Source organism: Bradysia coprophila, chromosome IV (genome assembly GCF_014529535.1).
Source record: "Bradysia coprophila strain Holo2 chromosome IV, BU_Bcop_v1, whole genome shotgun sequence".
Classification (NCBI taxonomy): Eukaryota; Metazoa; Arthropoda; class Insecta; order Diptera; family Sciaridae; genus Bradysia; species Bradysia coprophila.
The window spans coordinates 11,071,731-11,093,851 of record NC_050738.1 but is presented as its reverse complement, the minus strand read 5'-3'; the positions used below and the strand labels follow the sequence as shown (position 1 = coordinate 11,093,851).

Sequence of the window (22,121 nt, the reverse complement as noted above, 5' to 3'; positions counted from 1 at the left end):
GGTCTTGTTGGGTTTAAAATTCATCCACACTGAGTTATGAGCAGTTGAAAATATGGGTGAAAAATGTATAATTTCGGCGAACTTCTAACGGTTCCCGTGCTTCCAAAAAGCAATAGAAATACAAAAAACTGTTTTCCCCATCTGATACTGGTCTTAGCTTCCTAATAATATCAAACAAGCATGGGTAGTGTTTCAATGCAATCGCCGTACCTGCGTTCGCTGATCACACTCAATCCTGGAACGCGTATCATGCGGAACCCGGACTTTATTAAAATCGGAACACACGACAACTCACCATTCGTTGTGGCATGCATTTTATTCAATTTAGCAGCACGGCATGTTGACGCGACGCTGCCGAGTGGTCAATTCCGCACCTCTTTGCTAAGACTTCCCGACGACCTGTTTCACCGATGGGTGGCACTGTGACTCAACCGAATCACGACACTTGATTTTTTTTTTGTCTCGTTTTCCTTTTTTTTATCTCTACCTGTTTATTTCCCTATTTTGTATTGACCAGCTAAGTTATCTTTTCTGTATTGTGATATTTTTCTTGTGATTACCTTTTTATGTGATGTGTTCATAGTGCCTAGGCGCTTCTTCTTCTTTTTTTCTACTATATCTATGTACTACCTGTTGTATTTACCTGTGATCCGTCGGCTGTATTAGCCTGACGTAAAATAAACGAATTGAATTGAATTGAATGAATGTGATTTTTGAATGAAAATTTGATGCTCAGTGTCGCAACTCAAAAAATTTAGTTCATGTGAAATGTTTGATGAAAAAATATTTTTTACACCAATTTTAGCTGCTCGTTCACTTTTTCGAAGGCAATATATCGAAAGCAATAAAACGCAACGTATTTCTGCTTTAAATTATCCCTGGAATATAAATTTGCTTACATCACTCGTTGGCATTGAAAACCTTAAGGTTACGTAAATTAAATTGCAAGGCTTTTTCAAGCAGAAATACGTTAATTTGCATTCTTTTTTAGATACAACGTTTTCGAAAAAGTGAACTAGCAGCTAAAATTGCTGCAAAAAATATTTCATAGGACGAACTTCGATTTCAAGGTACCTTGCTTCGTGTTACGATTTTGTATGGTAGCACGAAGTAAGAATTTCTGAAATCCATACAAAAGCAAGCACGGACCGCGATTAGCATAGCACGAAGCTGCATCATCAATAAAACATAAATTGCTCTTAATTATTAAATCTTTTTCAAGAAACTTCTGATTAAATCGTTAATTAATTAAACAAATTTCAAGTTGTCACTAAGTCTATAAGCCATTCCATCAACACTTTCCACGCTGTCAATGTTGTAAACTTAAAATTTTGTAAAATAGCACGAACAATGATAATTTACCTTATTGTAAAGTGATTCGCACTCCGAATAGCATTTTCGCAAAAAAACAAAGGTGTACACGACCTCCCTTCTCGAACTAATTAAACTTGAAATTGAAAGCAATTGAATTTTCCCTATAAAACAAAAATAAAGTGCTTGTCGTCTAACCAATAACAGATTTTTCAAAACGAAATGAAATCACAGTCAATATTCGAGGACCAATTTTAGTTTGTCTCTCGATTATTTTTTTTTTCCATCTCGTAAATTGTAGATTTCACAACGTATACACTATCCCAATTCCAAATCATACACAGAATACATTTTCAATTTTCAAATGACAGTTCAATATAGCATCTGCGACAGAAATGCAATTTTCATCTGAATGCGAGCGAAGCGTATATTATTATACAAGTAGCTACGCTATTGGCATTACTAACATATGGGAAAAATATGAAGTGTTGTAAAGATAATGTAAGCCAATAATTCAACTATTTTTATTCAATGAATCGAACATGTATATTATCACTTTGATCATTGGATTGGCAGGGAATATGTGTGTGTGTCTGAATTTTCTCGAATTGGAAAAGGCAAAATATTCAATCATAGTTGATTTGAATGGAATATGGTTGGCTGACTGTGGAGTAGTTTTGTAGTTACATTGCTTCTGCTAGACTCTGAAATGAAAGATAAACACATTAGTTTGACCAGCCGAACCAACACAAAGCTTTTCGCTGCGTATTCGATCTGATGCTGTCGGATGTTAGTTAATTCCTTTGAATTGGTCGGAAATGGTCGTGTTTTTTTATTACTTTATCTCACTAAATGGAAGCAAAATTTAATGGAATTGTGAGGAGATCTCATTAGTTTTGCTATTCAAATTCTAAGGGCGCTAACGTGAAATTTTGAATTCTTGAAATTTTCTCGAATGCAGAGTAGAGGATACGAATCGGTTAAGTTAATCAAGTAATGTTTGATTTGTTCGGAAGGTTGAGTTGTCTGATGTCTTCAGTTCTATCTCATCCAGCCTTTTTCAAAAAATATAGATGAAGCTACTTAGTACCAGTATTCGTAACTTTGAAAAATTAAGTAGTTCAACAAGGGTCCATTCATATAGTATTCATTCATTAAGAGGGATTCTTTTGAAAATCCACCTATCAAAATCGGACCCATTTCGTCTGGGATTGATATATACATGGTTTGAAAGGTCTTTGCCAGTAGACCTTAAAACATGCCTCACACAGTCTCGAGCCACACCTGGTTGCTGGTGGAAGATCTCCGAAGTTGGAAAAATAGTGTTTTTTTTTCCGAATTTTTTGGCCGTTATAAATGATCGTTCCGGGTGAGATTTGGGCTCGTTGGAAAGCTGAGCTTAAGTACTTTCGGGTCATGCCTAGTTTGATTAGATTCATTGATATATGTTTGCGAGGGTCATTCAAAAAGCTAAAATCGAAATGCACATTTGCAAAATGCTAAACAGCATATTGTTTTCCAAAATTAAAGTTGTTTTAAGTCTGTTGTTTTGTTCGTTGTTGCTTTCCTGTTTGTTGTCTTTTTCATTATATAAAAAACATCAACAAAAAAAACAACAAGATACATATGTGTTTTTATGTGTGGCTTTGTACATTGTACAACCAACTAAAAACACTAACACCAGGCCCAGTTTTTCCTTTGGTATTATTGTATTGTATTATTATATCCAAAAATGATTTTAAATAGTACACTAATTATTAGTGTACATCCGATTATGTTTTCTGGTTTTGTTAGATTTATATAAAAATATTTAATCTTCTCAAGAAAAAAAAATGCTTTTGAACCGGACAATATCGAAAACTTGGACAACACTGTTGTTTAAATCAACATCAATTATAAACTGAATAACAATAACCGCACTTCGCGAAAAACAACAACCCAATTTATAAGCAATTAACGTCAATAGTCATTTGTGTACCTGTTTTGGACGATTGATTTAAGGCAATTTCGCGGATTGTAGGCCGAACGAAGTGAGGTCTACAAGCGAAAGTGCCTTAAATCAACCGTCCCAAACGGGTGCACATGTGAGTTTTCATGCAGAGGGCCGGAAACCCGAGAAAATTCGAAAAATTGCCCTCATTTTCGGCCCCGAAGCATGAAAATTTAATTTTGTATGTTTGCCGTTTCTATATTTCTTTTTCGCAACAGTTTAACTAGCTTCCCTAAAAAACAGCAGCAGCTAAAACATAAGTTTTTTTTTGCAACAATCGTGTCTCGTTTGCACCAACAACAGCTAACATACGAAAATGTGCGCAACGTTCATCGCCCTTAGGAGACATGTTGTTTTTAAAAGAACAAAAAAAAAACAACAAAATCAAATTGTTGTTTCACTAGGACCCTAATGATAAGGAGACGTGTTGTTTTTTAAAACAACAAAACGATTTTTTTTGCACCAACAAAATAAAATTGTTTTCTACCACTCGGGTTCTGAGGGTTCTCGTAGACTACGTACAACAAAACAACAAAATAAAAAAAAAATGTTTGAAAAAACAATATTGCTGTGTTGATTAAACTTGTATCCTGCTATCCAATAAATGTTGGTTTTCATGTTATTGTTTTTTCATACAAAAAAGGTTCTTTTTTTATTTATTTTTACAAACAACGGATTGTCTAGGAGCTGTAAAGTATGTCTATTTTTATTTTAAAGAAAATTAAGAAGCTAAGATATTTTTCGGATAGCCCTATTTGTGATTTGCATGTTTCATTGGCTAAATTGTAGATGAACGAAAAAGAAATTTCGAAAGCAAATGGTAACCGAACCTCCTTCGAAGGCGTTGTCGAAGACACCCATCGAGGCTCAATATAGAAAATAAAGACGCGCAGAACTTACGGTTCTAGTTGTTTCCCACGCCGCAAGTTCATCAGATAAAAGAGTCCGTACTGGGGTCAGAATTATCGTTTCGAATGCCTGATGGATTGTGTCGTTGGATGAGTTATTCTGGATTTTCTTTATTCGACTTTTAGAAGTATTAATTCCACCTTAATCGAAAACTAGGTAGATTCGAAGACATGTAACATGAACACTCGCGACTGACTATCCTCAAGTTTCCTAAGTAAAACTTATTACATACACGAAACATACCGAATGGTCATTCGAAGAAAATTATTTCGTACCATCAAACGCTTTATTAATTAGGTTTAAAGTTATGTACAGTTAATTATCAAAATTGATTTAATTTGAAATCATTTCTAAACTGCAGTGAAGTTTCTACTAAGCTACTACTATGATTGTTAAACTGTTTACGTGTTACGGCAATGCAAATAATTCTAATGTGAAATGGTGCTTCGCGCTTCAGCATTGAACCGATTGAGCTTTTGTTTTTCGTTAAGATCAAAATTCCTAATAGAGTGTTTAAAGAGAGTAGTAATTTTGACGTTCCACCCATCGAACTCAGATAACTTTCTCCTGTTTTTACGCTCTTTAAACACTCTATAGCCAAATCTGGAATGAGTTTTGTCATGGTGTGCGTTGGTAATGGTGAAATAGAGCAGGCACTTTATCCAATGAATTCATTGACTTTATCGACGTTTGAAAATAGAAAGAAATGGTGAATAATGAGATTAAACACTTACGCCGCGCCATACAAGAAACAATTATTATTTCCTATTTCACATTTTATTCGTTGGAAATCTGTTAAATTTAATGTTTTTGTTGATCCGGACAAAACACACAATTAAACGACAGCTCAATTTCATTTTCTTTTCACAGAGTTGAGATCAGGGCTCGTTGAGTATACGAATGGTCAACCTTTCTAGCAACCAAATTATAAAAAAAGTGTGCGCTGTCAAAGAAAATATAGGTTTGTTCCAAGGCCATATGAATTGTCAAATTTCATCCATATAACCATAACCTCAATAATACCTCTGTGTAAATCGCGTAGGCGACGTTGGTCGATTTGTATGAAATATCACGTAAGCGACGTTGCTATGGATGAAATTGTCGTTCTTCGGGTTGTCAAAGTTCGTGTTTACAGTTACTTGGAACAAACCTATTACACTTTTAAAAATTAATGAAATGAAGTATGAGCAGCGATGACCTTTTTTGTGTCGAAAATATTACGTCTACTGTCACCATTTCGGAAGTTCGAAAGTTAATAGTTTGTGATTGTGATATCTTTTTTTGTGTGTCGCTCCGTCATTTTAGTGTGTAAAAATGAAAGAAAGTTTAAAATTTTTATTTTTCGTGTGATGTCGATATTGCTTTCAAAAGCTCCATCCAAATATTAAAAATTTTAATAACTCAATGACTTGACAATGTCAAGTTGACATGTTTTCATTACAGTTGACATCTTTTTCCAAGGTTCTGAACCTTACTTTTTTCAGTTTATACCGAAAGCTTTACGGATTTGTTTTTGTTACGCAAACGAAAATAGAAATAAATAATGTCAGTAATAAATTGCTTTGTGTGTAAAAAAAGCTTTGCGACTCGTGTTGTGCTTCTGGTTTGTGTATTTGAGTTTATCAAAGCGGTCAATGGGATAGACGACAGTCAATTTTACGCGCCTTTCCATATCTTCTTACAAGAAAGACTTGCACGCATTTGACCGTGATGGATACAAACGAAATTGAGGAGGATTTTTTCAATTATATAATCGACGAAAACCAGGATGCGGACAAACTGGAACAAAACTCCGAGGCATCTGATAAAGAAAATGTGCAACTTGTTTTTGTGGGAAGACGACTGAATACAACACCGCAACAAATGCGAGAAATCGCTGAATCAATCCTCAGTAAGAATCGTATGATTTTGCGTTAATTACACTGTGAGTTCACTTGACCTTTTCTTGATAAAGGTATTTCCGGAAAAGAATTAACGAGTAAAGAGACTCTTTCATTTTGGGACAAATTGACCGATGAATTGAACAAAATGGGTCCTCCATACCGGTCAAGAGCTGAGTGGCGAAAGGTATGGTCAATGCATAAGACTAATAGAAAGCGCAAGCATTCCTCAGGTCAGTATAGCTGATAATTGATTTAAAACAATTGGATCAATAATAGCGAATCGTGTCATCTTTCCTTTAGTGGAGCCACATGACACTCAATCTGAAGATCAAAGCTCAAGTGCTCAACGGCCAAAAATTCAATTCAGTGAACAGTTGGCAACACCTATCGGTGTTGAGAGTAAAAATGTTGGAACAGATGCCAAGTTCGATACGATTCAAAAAGGGGAAGCTGAAGTCGTACATCAATCCGGTGATGAAAGTAAGTTTGATTAATTCCGTGTTTCAGTTCATTCGAACGTTTGCCTGACCCCGTATCATTGTCTTTCTCAGTAAATGTCTCAGCTGGTGTTCAGCGTTCGAATTCCAATGTCACATGTGCTCCGTTCGATGAAATTTTGGTCATTTTGAAACAAATCCTGGACAAACAAGCCGAACTTGTCAATCAATCGGGTGATGAAAGTAAGTTCGATGAATTCCGTGTTTCGATTCATACAAACGTTTAGCTGACTGTGTATCCTTATTTAGTGCAACAGAATGTCTCAGCTGGTGTCCAGCGTTCGAATTCCAATGTCACATGTGCTCCGTTCGATGAAATTTCGGTCATTTTAAAACAAATTCTGGATAAACAAACCGAACTCGTCAATCAAGTTGGTCAGTTCAGTGAATTTTGTGGAAAACTTCTGGACAAACAAAACGAGTATGTCAGTCAATCCGGTGATAAAGGTGAGTTTCAAATTGATAAACTCCTGCGCGGTTTCGATCATTCGAATGTTTAACTGACTACACATCATTGTTCCTTTCAGTTCAACGTGATGTGTCAGCTGGTCTACAGCGTTCGAATTTCAATGTTGGTACTTGTGGTCCGCTCGATGAGATCTTGGCCAAATTGATACCGATTCTAGACAAAGTTAATACCATTCTCGATAGGCAAAATGTCGATAAAAATTGAAAAAAAAATTCAAAGAATATATTTCACCGCGGTGTGGTGAGAAAACGTTAAACCGAAATGGCGAAGTGTCTTATTTTTATCACACACAAGGAGGTACTCACTGCCCGCCCGCCCGTGAGCGACGACTGACAATTTTTTGACGCCCGCCTGATGCCCGCCCATTTTCTTTTCAAGTTTTTGGCGCCCGCCTGATGACCGCCCAATAATACTAATACAAGCAAAATAGTACCAAAATTGTTCAGTAGCTGTGACTGGGGGCCTTGCTTATGCAATATTATCAAATCATTCCGCAGTATTTCGTCGAATTTAATTTGCTTGTTACTTCTTTGTATGAATTGTATCGGAAGAAGATTTTGTTTTTGAGAAATTTATTGAGCCCTCTCTAGCCCGACGACCCGTGCCCACCCGTGCCTGGTGCTATTGGGCGAGAGCGGGCATCGGGCGGGCCAATTTTTGGGGCTGCCTGCACAGCTCTAGATTATGCTTAAAATTCGCGAACAAATAAAATTTGTGAATTTTCCGGAATTTTGAGGAGATTAGAGTTTAGGGAAATCTCTTTGAGTTTTCTTCTTTTTTGTGGCCGTGAATTTTTCAGATTAGTGACCGGGCATTATTCATAGTGTCAGTGTCAATTTTTAGTTTTTTCTTGTTTTTCGTTTACTGTTTGTTCGGTGTGTGAAAGGGATTATTTTTATGTGTATAAAGGTTACATTTTAATTGATAAGTGCAGATGGACGAGTAAATGAATGTGTGAATGAAGGTTAGATCTATTAAATTTGTTTGGGTTTATTTGAATATGTTTGTATGATGATTGTGTTGTTGTTTAAAACAAACAGTTTTGTTTTGCGTTGTTCAGTGAGGTGGTTAGTGGTGAAGCCAGAATGGGCAAACCTTGAACGAACTCTAACGAAAATTACAAGTGATAATAAAAAAAATGAATTAATTTATAGGTACTAGACGGCCTGTTGTTTTTAAAACCGAATAAAAACATTTTTTGTATGAAAAAACAACAAAATCAAAAACAACATTCCTCGGCAAGCGGGATGTAAGTTTACTCAACAGGGCAATGTTGTTTTTTCATACAAAAATTTTGTATATTAGTGTTTTTAAAACAACACGTCGTAATAGTTATTTGTGTATCTGTTTTGGACGATTGTTTTTAGGCAATTTTGCTTGTTGTAGCCCGAACGAAGTGAGGGCTACATGCGAAAGTGCCTAAAATCAATCGTCCAAAACAGATACTCAAAAAAATTTTCATGTAAGTAGCCGAAAACCTGAGAAAAACATCGAAACTCCCTCATTTTCGGCCCCGACACATGAAAAGAAGATTTTCATCGTGTTGGTTTGGTTATTTGTGTATTTGTTTTGGACGATTGATTTTAGGCAATTTCGCGGAAAGTGCCTAAAATCAATCGTCCAAAACAGGTGCACATGTAAGTTTTCATGCAGAGGGGCGGAAACCCGAGAAAATTCGAAAAATTGCCCTCATTTTCGGCCCCGAAGCATGAAAAACAATTTACGGTAAATGCAAATTTTAGCTGCTGTTGTTTTTCAGAACAACTCAACTGTAGAACTGTAGAAATGGTAATCATATATAATTCTACCGGAAATTTTATTTTTATTTCTTACAAGAGAAGCTGTGTTGTTGTTGTTTTTGGCGAAGTGTAGTTATTGTTCTTCAGTTTGAAATTAATGTTGTTTTTAACAACAGTGTTTATGTTGTCCAAGTTTTCAATATTATCAATCCACGCGTCGATTATAAGAGCCAGTTATTGTTGTTGCTTTTTATATAATGAAAAAGACAACAAACAGGAAAGCAACAACGAACAAAACAACAGAGGTAAAACAACTCTCATTTTGGAAAACAATATGATGTTTAGCATTTTGCAAACGAGCATTTTGATTTTAGCATTTTGCATGACCTTCATGTTTGCAAAAATTTGCAAGAAAAATTTTCAAAATCTGTGTGAACTTTAGACAGGTCTGGGCTGGTACTGATGACGCTTAATGTGAACCTAACATGCTAGTTGTAACATGCATTGTCTAAGCTTTCCGTTGATACCTCATTTGTAGCGCTGGTGATTGCTGACATAATAGAACTTTATGTTAGTACAACCGCTACTCGTAAAACTCGCCAGCACTGCAAATGAGGTATCAATGAAAAGCTTAGACAATGTATGTTACGACTAGCATCTTAGGTTCACATTAAGCGTCATCGGTATGTACCAGCCCAGACCTGTCTAAAGTTCACACAGATGTTGAAAAAAATTTCTTGCATTTCTATGGAACCTCGGTTTAGCATACGTGTAAATTTTTCCGTTGAACCCTCTCGATATTGTCAATAGAAGTCTGATAAATTGGTGACCAAACCCCTGCACAGAACTCAATTTGACTGCGAACGTACGCTTTGTATAGTGAGACAATACTCTTCGGCTTACGGAATCATTTGCAGGAGCAGAAAGTGAAGCCTAGCATCTGGTACGCTTTCCTGGTGACCTTATCAGTGTGTTCGTTGAAGCTCAGTTTTTCATCGAAGATAACGCCCAAATCCTTTTTTGATGCAACTCTTTCCAATATGGTGCCGGAAACAACATAGTCCTAAAGAATTTTGATCGGTTTGTGTGTAATCGATAGAACAGAACTCTTCTTCACATTTAATTCAATCTTGTTCAACGAGCACCAATTGCAAAGAGCATCGATGTCATCCTGAAGAGCCATACAATCCTCAATCCTTAACTTTGCGGGACACCTTTAAGTCGTCTGCCAATTGTAAACTACTACTGTTTAGACGATTCACTAAGTCGTTCACTAATATCAAAAATAGTAGCATGCCCAGCATTGGGGATGGGGGTCTAAAATTTGTCATTTTTCACGCACTTTACGAATGGACCCCTACTAGAACAAGGATCAGTCTAGTTTCTGAGTCGTTGCCATATTGTTGATTAGTCTTTTATAGCTTATAGCCAAACAATCGTTTCGATTTAAAAAAAATCTCAACGAAAAAAGTTGAATAAATTTTTTAACAAATTTGAGTAGCCGCTCTAAGAAAACAGAGGTGGAGCTTGTCTGTCTGAGAGGAGCATCGATTTCCACAACAACAGTTTATACCAGAGAGGTTCGACTAAGCGATATAATTCTTGGAAAGAATCAAATTTTGGAGCTTGTCTGTCTGAGAGGAGCATCGATTTCCACAACAACAGTATCAAATTAGTAATAATCAAATTTTTCAGAACTACGTACTCTGACAAAAAAGGTTTTAACGAATAAGTGGTCTACAGGTAACTTTTTTGCACGGAAAATTAGGCTATCTGCGGGTATCGGGTAATCTGGCACACGGTGCCGAAAGAACGCACTTGTAAACTACGTGAAAGGTAAACTCGTACACGCAAGTTTATTGCTGAAAATGCTTTTTAGCCATGTCATCGACCTAATGACTCCTTTTACAAAATTTTGGTATCGAAAAATCGAGTGCAAGTTCACCTTTTACGTAGTTGAAAAATGCGTTGTTTTAGCTCCGTGTGCCAAATTACCCCACGCCTATCTGCGACAGATAACATGCTTTTTAAATGAGAAAAATATTTCCTAGAGACGAATTACCGGTCACAGGTAATCTACTGAAATCTCAGTTACGAGTTTCTTTTCTGTAGGGCGTATTTTTTGTAAGACTGACAGTAGGAGTTCATCTATTTTTGCCAGCCCTTAATTAAATCCTATTACAACTTTTTAAAACTTATATTTCAAGATTGAGACATTGTTCTTTCAATTTCAAATAAAAAGCGGATGCACAATTAACAGGTTGTACCGGCATGCCATCGGAATCGGTTTTGTACAGACGTATAACGGGTATTAATTATACGTGTTAGGGTTTTAACTAGTGCCACATAAACAAAAAGTGATATAATCGTGAAAACTGGTATACGGCAATAAACAATGGCTGGGTAATTGAACCAGAGCTTTTATTCCTTTACCGCTTTATCGTTGTTTTTAATCCATTCCAAAATATGCGCTCCTGTTATCTTGGAAATATTTATTTTGTTCAGCATGTGCATAATTTAATGAATTAACCGTGTACTGCCAACGGTAAAAATAATGACTGCCTTCGTTGTTTCATTTATTTTTTTTTATTTTTACAACCGAAAAACAACAAAATGGAAAAAAAAAATAAACTTTTACGATTGGAAGCTATCAGCGTGTTTATCACAGGGTTTCTATCACATAAAAATGAACGTTAGAAAAGAAACGAATATTAAATCAAAACAATTTTTTTTTACTGTATTGTGCATTGCGTGCAGTAGATACGGTTTTAGGTCAATAAACAAATTATGTATTTGAGCTTCTCGTGAAAAGACTATGCACTTTTCCAGTCTCTGAAAATCATATTGTCGTGCAAATAATAATTATTTTAATGGATTTGTTTTGGTTGGCGTAAAATTCACCAATTTACCAAGCATGTCCAATGTACTGTGCGTTTCTTTTTTGTTTAGACTATAGCTCCCCCGTGTACTTTATTAAAGTTTATAATTACATGTCGCTGGAAATGACGATAGATAGTACATCGATAGTCTGATTGCTCGTCAAAGCATTATAATTTCTACTCTGTCTGTGATTGAAATTTGCATGTAAACGATATGCTACTGGCAGAAAGAATAATCAACACTTTCCATAGGTAGACACACCGACAATTTCATGCTGGGGAACAGCATTAACCGTTGATTAAATATGAAAGAGGTTTGCAACACAAATATTAGAATTTCCAATTATCTTAATCGCCCATGTTTAACAAACAGTAAAAACCACAAACAACTCGTTTTTCCACAATAAATTGTCAGTTAGAACGGAATGTGTAACGTAAATATTGGGTCGTAGCGTGTCCCAGACATTTGTGACTAATAACATTAATTTGCGGATAAATGTTCGTTCATACTTAAGAGATTTAAGAGATGTGTAGTGTTCGTTGTCTTACTAGAAATTGCTATTTTAAATTATACTTCCGAGCGGTTCTATCGGTATGGTATAATGCTTTGTTAGGCATGTGAATTAAAATCTGTTGTTATATAATCGAGTTGAATATTTATAATCGAATACAGCAACGTTATTATACACACACGCATTGATGATTATCCTGTTCATACATGCTCCTCCTCACCACCATCCTACATATATAGGCCCCGAAAATCCCAGCGTTTCAATTATTTCCAATTGAATTTGCAGATCCGAACAAACTAATCTAAAAATCCAATTTCCGTTCTCCAAAGGATCCTAAAAATTATTACGTACAAAATATAAAATTTTATTGTTATTACACTTTCGATATGTACTGCGGAAATCGACAAAATATTTTCTCTACATGCATTAGTGTAGCGGAAAATGCGATTAGCTACAGTTTCGTTAACGTTTGGTTGGGCGGTATACAGTTGAACGTTTTTTTTATTCTACTTCAAAAATTGTTACCGGTACTGTAATGTCTGATATTTAGTTTTGAAAAAAAAACTCATTTTTCCTTCTATTAAATTAAGAGCAACGATTTCATGCCGTGGGCTCACATGGAGAAATTTATTTTTAAAAAAAATCAAAAATGAAGTGCACTTATTGCATGGTGCCACTCACTACTCAAACTTTAAAAAAGTACTTCGCCGAAATAGGCTACATTTGCGATATTTCCCTGCACAACTTTCAAAACCATCTTGCCCATAGTGGTTCAAGCATAGAGGTAGACTACCTAGAGGAATTATGACCCGAAATTCATTGAATCACACACACCACTAAAACGAAAACGCACGACAGAGTAAATTCAACCAGACAGGAGCGCTGATTTGACTAGGGACCTGAATAATCTAGTAGCCCTATATTTTTTGCGAATAAAACTTTTCAATTTATGTCAGTGTTCATTTGAGTTCATTTTCATCCAGTGTATTAGGTCCCTTATTTGACGTTTCGAAAATGAACCGCTCCTGCCTGGTTTATTTTACTATGGCGTGTAAAACGTCAATTTTACAATGCCTTTACTTTTGACGTTAAGAGTCCTTTTTTACTGTCCATAGACGACGCTGTCCACACACATTAAAATATATGATCTTTCATTTTAATTTGTCGTTTTGTTCTATCGAGGCCCTTGGGTTCAAGTGTAGGTTAATTTATCGAACACAATGCCATTCATCCTCCATCCAAAACAATTACACGCTGCATACGTCAACAACCGTACTTTTCATGTTTCAAGCACTTCTTGCGAAGCCATCAGCTTGTAAAACTACATAGCTCGGGACGTTTTCGTGTGTTAATTGACTACGGCTTCGCTTCGGATCAACAACGAATTTCACACGAAAACTCTACTGTTCATCTTTTTATCCCTAGTCGTGTAAAATACTATTGCGAGAACATATTCTGGCCCATTTCACTTATTATTATAAAGAAAGGATGTATGTATACCATCGAAAATGTCTTAATTAAACATCGATATGTAGGCTACGCGTGGTTCTGATTATAACTCTTAACGAAAGGGATATGCTTCGAGCAAAGGGCTGTGGAAAATGTATACACGAAAGCGTTAAGTACCTGAATATAAGGTTGAGTTGTTACAATGAAAGCCACCCAAAGTACACATGTGGCTTTACTTAACTTCATACACGAATCGTGCAATCCGAGTCTGGATATACCTTGCGGCGTAATTGTAACATTTTGGGTGTATCATACGTTCCCATACGTCAATTTAACGTAGGTTCGTGCATTTACACAGGCTCAAAATCATGTTTCAACTTCATTCACCCCAATTCACCCACTAAAAACATACTTGTTGCAAAACACACAATCTTACTTCATCCGCTGTACCAGTTAATTGTTTTCACTGGCCCACTTTAATAAAGCCATTCTTGCTGGGGTCAATTTATGTGTGCGTGGTTTGAAAATATTTTTCCACATGGAGTGTGTTTGTTTTCATGTAGATATATATTCCGCAGCCTGCGAGTTAAGTGTAACACCATAAAAGCATAGTCGAAATTACAATATTTACCAAACCGTTTCGTGCTAAAGTGTCATAACCATTTTCTTTTGTGGTTGCATACACAGCCGCGCGCGATAAAAAAACTGCAATACACAGTTTTCTTTAGTGTCGGCACACTCGCTGGCATTTGTGGTTTTTTTTTAAATATTTTGTCGAGGTTACGAGGAACATGACACAGAAAATATAATTAAATTATGTTAATTGAGTTGTTCTGCAATCTGCATATGACTGAAATAAATCAGATTTATTAACTATGTGAGCAGCTCAAATGTGGGATATTAGTTGCGAATTTAGGATAATTTCTTGAATAAATTTATAGCAAAAAATGTTTTACATTACACTCATCTCAAAATACTTAGCAATATTCATGCGACTCTCTATTTTTCTAAGTCCAACACGTTCTAAACGTTGTTAGTATGACTCCCTCTAAGGTAAGCGAGGTAGTAGCTGACCGGCTAAGCAATTTTTCAACTTTGGTCATCAGTATCTCAGGATGATTTCTATGAAGCTAAAGGCTTAGGATCTAAAGATTAATTATAACGTTAATTTGCGTATTTTCATTTGTAATTATTTTCCAAAACTGATAAATAATGTAGCTGGTCAGGTACACCTGCACGGTCAGCTATACCCTCGCTTACCTTATGCACACGTACTCAAAACTTTCCGAATATAATAAAAACTACCAAAGACACGAAATCTTGCTAAATATTTTGAAGTGAGTGTAAGGCGGACGGCGTCTTCACACTTGAAACGCTTTGTAAAATATTCTATTCTGCATCAAAAATTTAATTCAGGAATTTTTCGTACCAGGACCAGACTGTCGGCTACTACTATTTTTTAGAGACATCATCATTTCTCAAATTCTCTCAATTGCCATTTGAAATAACATGCGAAATGAGAGAATACAGAAAAACGATGAAAACGATGATGCCTCTTAAAATCCCGAAATCTATTTTTTCTCCGACTGTAACTAAATAATTAAATAGAACAAGGGAAATCCAAAAGCATAAATATCACGACCTTAAATCGAATTAGTTTTGTCTTCTAACTCCTCATTTCATTGATAAGATTAAACCGAAACAAACAAACAGCAGCATAAAAATCAATAAATTAAATAGTTTTACAGCAAAGTTTGCAGCTCGGTTCCTCAAATATAATCAAACTTTACCGAATTCACGAAAATATTGATGGAGACGGTGTTTCACTTTGCTTCCGAAAATGTTATCTGCACATTGAATTAACATTTCATTTCGAAAAAAAAGTTTTGTGGTGCTCATAGCAATGCTAACGGTATACGGTAATTAACGGAAAAGCGAGACACAGAAGAGAATATTTCTGGAATGAATAATGGGACCGAATGTTTTCGGGGTGAATTTATACAATTGTTACAAACAAGGTCAATTCACGCAATATGGACGTTCAGTAAATGTTAGACACCTGTGTCATTGAAAAAAAAACATTTGTGTCAAAACACATGATCGAACCCTCGTCGATAATTTAACACTTTTTTGAAATAATTGAATGAAATGAGTCCTAATCGTACTAATGTAAGCATCGAAGGCGAACAACCGACATAGAGCCATAAATTTGTTCTGTTGAAGAAGCAGAAAGTTTCAATTGAGAAATCCAATTTTTGAGATAAACTTTCGTACCGATACAACTCACCTTGCATGTTATTTGTTTTGATTATTTTTGAAGAGGAAAGTTATTGGAAATGTAGGTCAATATAGCTCGTGTCGAAATTATCATTCTGCAGTGATGAAATAGCGGGCATGGTCTGTATCATAAACGAACTCTCTAATTTCACAGATAATCGAATTTTTATCGAATTCCCGCAGCTCCTTTCCCGTGAAGAATCACCAAATTCAATTTGCCAAAAAAAAATCGTGAAGAAAATCGTCAAAGTGTGAAGTAAAATTGCCAAAGGGGGAAGAAACACCGATAGACTCAAAGAATGGTAAATTTGTCTTTATGCCGTTTCTTCACACTTTGGCGATTTTTTTTGGCGTCTCTTCGCACTCTGGCGATTTCTCGTTAGTGATTTAACAAATCAACCAAAGACGCTGATGACTTTGTTCCTAGGCAAATTGATCCTTTTACGAAAGGTGCAAATTCGATCCTAAGGAAACTACGAAAGGTACGGAAATGATCTTTTCATTTCAAAGCGCCTATAAAAAACCGTTTCCAAATGATCTGTTCATTTCAAAACGCCTTTACAGTTTCAAAACGATCTGTTTATTTCAAAACGCTTATAAAAAGCCGTTTCAGAACGATCTGTTAATTTCAAAACGTCTATAAAAAACCGCTTCGAAATGATCTGTTTAATTGAAAACGCCTAATAAAACCGTTTCAAAATGATCTGTTTATTTCATACTTCACGGCTATCGCAGCTTCCTGGTGAATGAAATTAATGATCAAGTTACCTTTTTTGTCAGAATGAAAATGAGACAAACAGAATGCCACTACAGCACCACTAAACGGTGCAGACAGACGAACCAATAATCCAACTAACTATACCACCGCAACATTCCTTGGTTCTTAGTCACATTTAAAATATTTACAAAATTATGCAGTGTGATGTTTTCGCCTCATCGTGTCAACTCGGATGAACCTTTAGATTTTCTTCATTTTCTGTTTGAATAGCTCTGATTTCTGTAAATACATTTTAGCTTCTATCACGTTTACATGCATAACATTCAATGTTGATTTATTGATTTTACTTTAAACTCCATAAACTATTTCTACACATCACCAATTTCTAAATTCTAAATGCATTCAAATATTCTATCTGGTACCATGTATGCCTATTTATATTATGCATACCGTATACCGTATTTATTTATATTTCCCTGTGTATATAAATACGTTTTCCAACAAATTTCTGCAAGCAGATAAATATTCAGTCTTATTATATGTATGTGTCGGTATCCATCTTAAACATTTATGTAAAATGTCTATAATGCACAAGTTGTTTATTTTGTTCAATACATTCCCAGCATTGTAACAAAATGTCCTTTTACATCGACAAAGGAAGTGCTTAATGGAGAAATGTTGTGTTATAATATTTTATGGAGTTGATGTGTTTGCTCAGGTGATGTACGCGACGAAGCGAATGGTAAAATGAAAAATTTATTATCAAGGACGACAGTATTCGGAATGGGGTTAATGATTTGATTCGCATAAGAATGTCTATAATTAAGAACCCCTTCGCACGAACAAGCACAAACATCTTCACATTTCTATGGTTAAAAGAATTATATCCTTGATATTTTGATATTAAGAGTTATTTATGACTGAGTTGCATACACCGTTTTTCTCAATTTTACTTTTCTCAACTCAGTGGTGAAAAGTAGAACTCACCAGTTGAACAAAAGACATTCAATTTTTTTTTAATCCCTAGTCACGTAATGGTATGTTGTGTTACAAGTATTGTAATGTTGATTTTTTCAGCACTAGACGTGTGCTGAAAAAATCTCATTACAATACGTGTAACACATCATGCTTTGTGCCAACCGAGAATTGAAATAGACAAGAGCACAAAAAATCATAATTTTCATTGTAAACAATCACTCTTCAAATTTGATCGATCACATTGCTTTGAGTGTTGTAATATCACATCAAACGGGTGCTGAAATAAGTCACTTTACAACACTAAAATGAGTGCTGAAAAGTGTCGTATTTCAATTCTCTATTAAAACCGAGAATTGAAATACGACTCTTTTCAGCAATACAATACTTGTAACACAACATACTATTACAAAACTAGGGATAAAAGATGAAAAGTAGAATTTTCATGATTTTGTTAATCCGATGCGTAGTCGAGGTCAAAAAGCACAAGAAAACGAGACTTTTCATCTTTTTATCCTTAGTCATGTAATCGTATGGACGTCAAAAGTAGTGCTTGAAACACGAAAAGTACGGTTTTCGACGCATGTATCATGTAAAAGAATGTTTTTTTTTCAAACATTTTCCAATATTTTCTTGAATTTTCGCACATTTTCCTAGATTTTTACATAATTTCCTTAAAATATCCAGTGTGTTACTTTGTGTTACTAACCATTTTCAGTCTAATTACAGGGTAAGTTTAATACATTTAATACATTTTCTCTCGACCATATTCAAAATCATTCGACATATTCCATCTATCCGTCGAAACGACATATCTCTGACCCGTATAAACAGGTGTAATCACTTTGTTTATATGAGTCATGAGTGGAGCAAAATAGCTGAAGGAAATTCATATCTAAGTTTCTAGAATTTAATTTTTATCATTTGTCGTAAATGGGACCTGTTACATCTCTCAATCTCTGTCCGTGCATCAGGTTTATGACCTTGTAAACGTCAGACACGATCACAGCTGTCAGTTGTCAGACATGTCGAATGAGCGATTTGAACGCAGTTAACGTCAATCGATTGTAGTTAATGACAACTTAACGAAAATTTAAGTGGTGTTACGTTGCCGAGTACCGTATTATGAGCATTATGTATAACTGATGGCGTAGCTTTTTGTTTGCTGTAGTAAGTTCTGCATTACTATTTTGTTCAACTTTATGAACTTTATACCGGCCGCAGTATAACACTATGATAATTATCGATTCCTTTACTGCCAAATGCAAATTATATGTTTCTTCGGTTACACCTCAAACCAATGGCTAATTAAATCGTGTGTCAGCAGTAAAACATTTCATTAATTCAAGGTCTCCCTTCAGATTTTCTATTTTCAACACATTTTTTAAACGAGTATAAAAAAGGTTTCACTGTAATGTCATTTACTTGTATATATAGTAAGAAAAATCCCTTTTGTGATGATGAAATGAAACAAAAAAATTGTACCCCGTTTCCATCAAAGCAATCTCTCATTGATTTAACATTAATTAACAAGCATCTAATTGTGCTTCAACATTTTTTTCATCATCAAACAAATAAATCATCTAGAAAATAAATTCCGAAAATAAAAATAAAATGGAAAAATATGCAAATTCAAAAGAAAGAAAAGCTCTGAGCTCTTTCATTCATTAGAATTTAATTAAAATGACTGTGCAAACGCAGCCAAAAAGTACAAAAGAAATTTTTTTCGGGTGGTTTATTAGGTCGGGGTTGGTATGCTACGTAAAGTTTCGACAATGAGAAAACGCCAGGTAGAAAATGGACTGTGTGTATATGTATGGATCGGTGTGTGCCTATGTATAGTTTATTTGCATGTTCGAGCCGAAAAATTATAGACTCTGAATGTACGTACACATAAATGCTGAAGAAAGATTCATTAAGCAAGTTAACAATGGTTCACGTTACATATGATTTTCATGGCATGGAACATTGGAACAATCAAATGAATGACTTGTACATTATTATACGAAAAACAAATATGTTGTGAATTATGAGCTGAATGGAGAGACAGAGTTGCCCTTAGACAATAAAATAACGTTCCGAAAATATTATAAATTAAATTTCGACCGTACATTCAAAATAATAAATCCCATTCACACATGCAGAATCGTTATTATTATTAATAATTTATTGTTGCCGCTCTGGTACGACCTTTCTAAATGTGTGTGGAAACAACTTCTCATTACATAAATTGTATCGCTCGGATCCACACTTCCACTCTCATTAATCATTGTATTCATACACATTAATTAAGATAAACGGTATAATGCGAGACCAGTACACATTGCTGGAAAAGCAGGTACCTCCCCTTCTTTTGTACATCTTCATTTCATTCTTTTTCCATAATAAAATCGTAAGAGCACAATTTTCTTACTGGAAGAACCGAACAAAGACAACAAAAAGTTCTTTTTTTTTCCCCCAAACTAATTACTTTGTTTTTTCATGTGCAACATCACAGGCCCCAAATTATATATACCCTTCTGTGCCCCGTACACTATGTCACCACAAATACATTTATATCATGACTAAAGTATCATTGTTTTCCAACTATGTGGTGTTCACAAAACCCATCTCATATTAATTATCATGAGGGTTAAATAATTGTGACACTTGAACACGCACTGAGGGTTAACATACATGACAGTAGACAAAAAGTTCAATTATGGGTGTTTGACGATAGTGTTTTCACTCATTATTCCGACTTGAAGTAACAGAACGAAAAAAGAATCTTTACTTCCATTTTAATGACCACTTTAATTACGGGTTTGTTTGCAATCGCAATCGTAATTATTTTCAATGGTTACCTGACACTGTAGCCCAGAGGCGTTCACTGTCTGCTTGGTACATTAAAGGCCATTGAAATCCGATCAAAGAAGTTATGACGTTGATTATACTTCTATTTCAATAAACATTTACAGGTGTATTCAGTTACACAAACATTTTGTAAAATATGAACACTGAATCTCGAATGTGAATATGTCGGTCTATGCAAAAACTCCTACAATTAACAGCAAATGATCAGACGAAGGTACGTTATTCAAGCTGCAAAGGCAGGTTTGCATCACATAATGGAATGGTATGAATTATACAAGTTTTTCTGCACATTGTTCACTTCTTTTCCAAAGGATTGCACAAATATGAACCTTCGTTAATACGATTGTTAATTGTTAAGAGTCAGGAACACCTCAGTTCTTTCGTCAACAAATCGTAAACCCAACATCATAGAAATGAATGATTGAAACTTTTCTCGAAATGATTAGGTTGAACATTTCTCATCGTTTCCTCTTTTTCATAGTCATTTTATATAGGACTTGAAGCAAATTTTCAGATAAAATCTGAACTATTTTAAATGTCAATTTTTCGCCTACACATTCTTAAAATCGATTTTTAACAGTGAATCCATGGTGATATACATTTTGCTCCATTCGGCCAAAAATGTGCCACCATGGATTCCCGGTTACAAATCGATTTTTAAGAATGTGTAGGCCAAAAATTGGCATTTAAGAGGTAAGGTACTAACTTACTTCAGATCAGATTAGTCCAGAACAATCTGTTCTAAGTCCTAATTGTATAGGATTACCAACTTCCTTCTCCACTCAGGAACATAGAATTAGGACACTAATTTAGGTGTAACATTCGTTGGAACGGTACCATTTACATTACTGACGTATACAGCGCATTCCGAATGAAATTACACATGAATATTATGATTCGCGATAACAACGGTCATTCCCGATTATGGGACCGGGAGAACGCTGTGTTCTCATTAAAGGTTAACATTTCATCCATGTATTTGCCATAACGGCACAGCCCTAAATAAGCAATATTTCTTGCAGCGTTGATATCGCGGTTCCAACACCCATTAATTCTGGCATTAATGGGCTGGCCTTTATAAACTGTTGCTTTAAGGCTGTGCCGTTTTGCAATACGCAACACATCTAAATCGGTCCATAGATCTTTGGGATTCATTGCGACACGTATCTTCCTCTCGTCCTTGGTAGGTTTCGTGCCCAAATCGTTCGTCTTTTCCATTTTGACTTTTATGGACCGTTTCGGGGTGTTTGTGTAGATGTGATGAGCTGGCATGGAATCACGATGAGGACCACAAATTTTTTGACAAATTTTAAGCCTGGAATGACACAAATAATCGAAAGAAAATTAGTCGTTGCCTGATATAGGAAAAAAAAGTGAAGTTTAGTACCTGTCTTTCGTTGACTCGACACTGTCCAGTCCAGTTCTTCATAGCATCTACTACAATTTTTGGTGGTGCAGTATTCATCCTGGCCAATTACAATTGTGTTTTTGCGTTGCCTCAGGTATCGACTGATTGGTTTGTCGCCTGGCGAGCGCATGTGACCTATAGGAAATTGGATATTTCGCAAGAACGATTAGCGACAAAGAGAAAACACACGAAAAAGATCGTCTTACCTCGCACTGTGGAGTTCGCTGGAGTTGAACAATCTCCCATAAACAC

At 35.4% G+C, this 22,121-nt stretch overlaps 1 protein-coding gene and 1 long non-coding RNA gene across 2 annotated transcripts; both read left to right on the top strand.

Annotated features, from left to right (window-relative positions):
• LOC119066236 lies at nt 1–21,661 on the top strand. Its single transcript, XR_005085724.1, has 3 exons — nt 1–130; nt 2,405–2,409; nt 21,649–21,661. It is a non-coding gene; the product is annotated as an uncharacterized LOC119066236 (long non-coding RNA).
• Nucleotides 5,782–7,321, top strand: LOC119066222. Its single transcript, XM_037168545.1, has 6 exons — nt 5,782–6,101; nt 6,165–6,323; nt 6,394–6,573; nt 6,645–6,773; nt 6,840–7,037; nt 7,118–7,321. The coding sequence occupies exons 1-6, from the start codon at nt 5,921–5,923 to the stop codon at nt 7,261–7,263; spliced, it is 993 nt and encodes a 330-aa protein (XP_037024440.1). The 5' UTR covers nt 5,782–5,920; the 3' UTR covers nt 7,264–7,321.
• Nucleotides 21,662–22,121: the final 460 nt, after the last annotated feature.